General features: G+C 46.0%; 1 protein-coding gene across 1 annotated transcript in view; it reads left to right on the top strand.

Moving 5' to 3' along the window:
* Window positions 1-2,238, top strand: part of itga2b (integrin, alpha 2b) — a 20,966-nt gene that overhangs the window by 12,737 nt on the left and 5,991 nt on the right. Inside the window, exons 7-8 of the mRNA XM_078284559.1 lie at window positions 436-515; window positions 1,777-1,857. Coding sequence (XP_078140685.1) covers window positions 436-515; window positions 1,777-1,857 — 161 coding nt within the window. The remainder of the gene's footprint in view (window positions 1-435; window positions 516-1,776; window positions 1,858-2,238) is intronic.

Genomic DNA, 2,238 nt, shown 5'->3' with positions numbered 1-2,238 from the left:
AGGGAGACACAGAGAGAGAGAGAGAGAGAGAGAGCAGTGCTCAGGGAGGGAGGTGTGTGTTGTGTTCCCCAGCCTGTGTGACACAGAGCTTCAGGAGAAGCTGAGGAGAATAAAACATTGTGCTTTTTCCACGCATGAAAAAAAAAACAACCGAGCCCGACCCGACCCGAGCCCGAATTATTTATTTAAAAACCAAGCCCGACATACAGTCTCGGGTCCCGTCGGGCTCTAGTGCTAACTCGCTACTTACTTGGTTTTCAAGCCAGTAAAGCAAAATAAATCGTGTAAATATCTCACTCTCTAGTCTGATCTTCAGACTGAACGTCCATCTGGTTCCACTCCATCACCCAGCTGAGATTTCCTCCTCGTTTTCTGTGTGTCGATTTTCCCCGAACCGATCACTAGTGACGACGTATTTCCTGTCTGTCTCTGTAGCTACAGACAGGTCTGTTGTTCAGTGTAGGTCGTCTGGAGGAGGTGGAGAGTCACATCTCCTTCAACCTCAGAATCAGAAGGTAAAGTCCTCCAACATGTCTCTCTCTCTCTCTCTCGCTCTCTCTCCCTCTCTCTCTCTCTCTCTCTCTCTCTCTCTCTCTCTCTCTCTCCTCTCTCCCTCTCTCCTCTCTCTCTCTCTCTCTCTCTCTCTCCCTCTCTCTCTCTGTCTGTCTAGGTGTGTCTCCATCAAGCCACTTTATGCGAAATTTGAAGTTTCGAATGGAAATAAGCTGAATGGAAACGCCAAATTTCGAAAAAACTCAGTGACATGAAAACAAATATCGCAAAAAAGTTTTTACGTTCGCTTGAGCTGGATTTGTTTGTTTGTCGATAAAGAGGTTATTTGAAAAACGGCGTTGGAAACATGTTTTGTGAATTAATGAGCCAGAGTTTCCTTAATCCTGTGTTCTGCACAGTGATGTGTTCCTCTGGAGGAACCGGTGGCCCGACCGGCCCAAAGACCGGCCCAAAGACCGGCCCGATGATCCTGCAGCAGATCAGATGTTGTTCTGGATGCTAACGTGTTTCACCCAAAGGCTCTCAGTCTGTAAAATGCCTTTGCACAGCATTGTTGAATTGTTTTGTGCGTCTCTTTTCCCAGATACATGGCGACCATCGTAGAACAGGCTTTTCTCCTATGATATTGGCCATAATATTTATTCATCACCACCATAAAGAAAGAAATACGGCCAGTAGCAGATTACATGACAGAGTAATTATTACTTCTCCGTTGTGATCTTGTCTCACCACGAACACACAAACCTACTTAGTCGCTTTAAAGCCGTTAATAGAGACGCACCTGATTCTCATTTTAAGATTGTCGACTTTTCAAACGCTTGTTTAGAATTTGTGCAAAACCTGAAAGGAAACGTAACTTCTGTCTCTCTCTCTCTCTCTCGCTCTCTCTCTCTCTCTCTCTCTCTCCTCCCTCTTTCTCTCTCTCTCTGTCTCTCTCACTCTCTCTCAGTCTGTCTCACTCTCTCTCTCTCTCTCCCTCTTTCTCTCTCTCTCTGTCTCTCTCACTCTCTCTCTCTCTCCTCTTTCTCTCTCTCTCTGTCTCTCTCACTCTCTCTCTCTCTCCCTCTTTCTCTCTCTCTCTGTCTCTCTCTCTCTTTCTCTCTCTCTCTCTGTCTCTCTCTCTATCTGTCTCTCTCTCTCTCTGTCTCTCTCTGTGTGTTTTTGCTACTGTTACATTTGATCGTAATGCTAAAGAGAGCTGTCTGTTTCCTCAGTAAGACATTGGCGTCTATTTGACTGTCTGTCTGTCTGTCTGTCTGTCAGTAAAAACACGGTGAACCCCAACAGTAACGAGGTAACGGTGAACATCCAGGTCAAGGCAGAGGCAACGCTGGAGATCAGAGGGTAAATAACAACAATATTCATAATAATAACCTTTACTCCCATCCATCCGGCCATTTTCTCTCATTCTCATGTCACCCTGAGGAGAAACCTCATGTCACTGAGGAGAAACCTCATGTCACCCTGAGGAGAAACCTCATGTCACTGAGGAGAAACCTCATGTCACTGAGGAGAAACCTCATGTCACTGAGGAGAAACCTCACATCACCGTGTCAGCAGAAACCTCATGTCACTGAGGAGAAACCTCATGTCACTGAGGAGAAACCTCACTTCACCCTTAGGAGAAACCTCACTTCACCCTTAGGAGAAACCTCATGTCACTGAGGAGAAACCTCATGTCGCTCTGAGGAGAAACCTCATGTCACTGAAGAGAAACCTCACTTC

This window comes from Centroberyx gerrardi, chromosome 7 (assembly GCF_048128805.1).
Source record: "Centroberyx gerrardi isolate f3 chromosome 7, fCenGer3.hap1.cur.20231027, whole genome shotgun sequence".
Lineage (NCBI taxonomy): Eukaryota > Metazoa > Chordata > Actinopteri > Beryciformes > Berycidae > Centroberyx > Centroberyx gerrardi.
The sequence above is the reverse complement of the archived record's forward strand: the minus strand, read 5'-3'. Positions and strand labels throughout refer to the sequence as shown.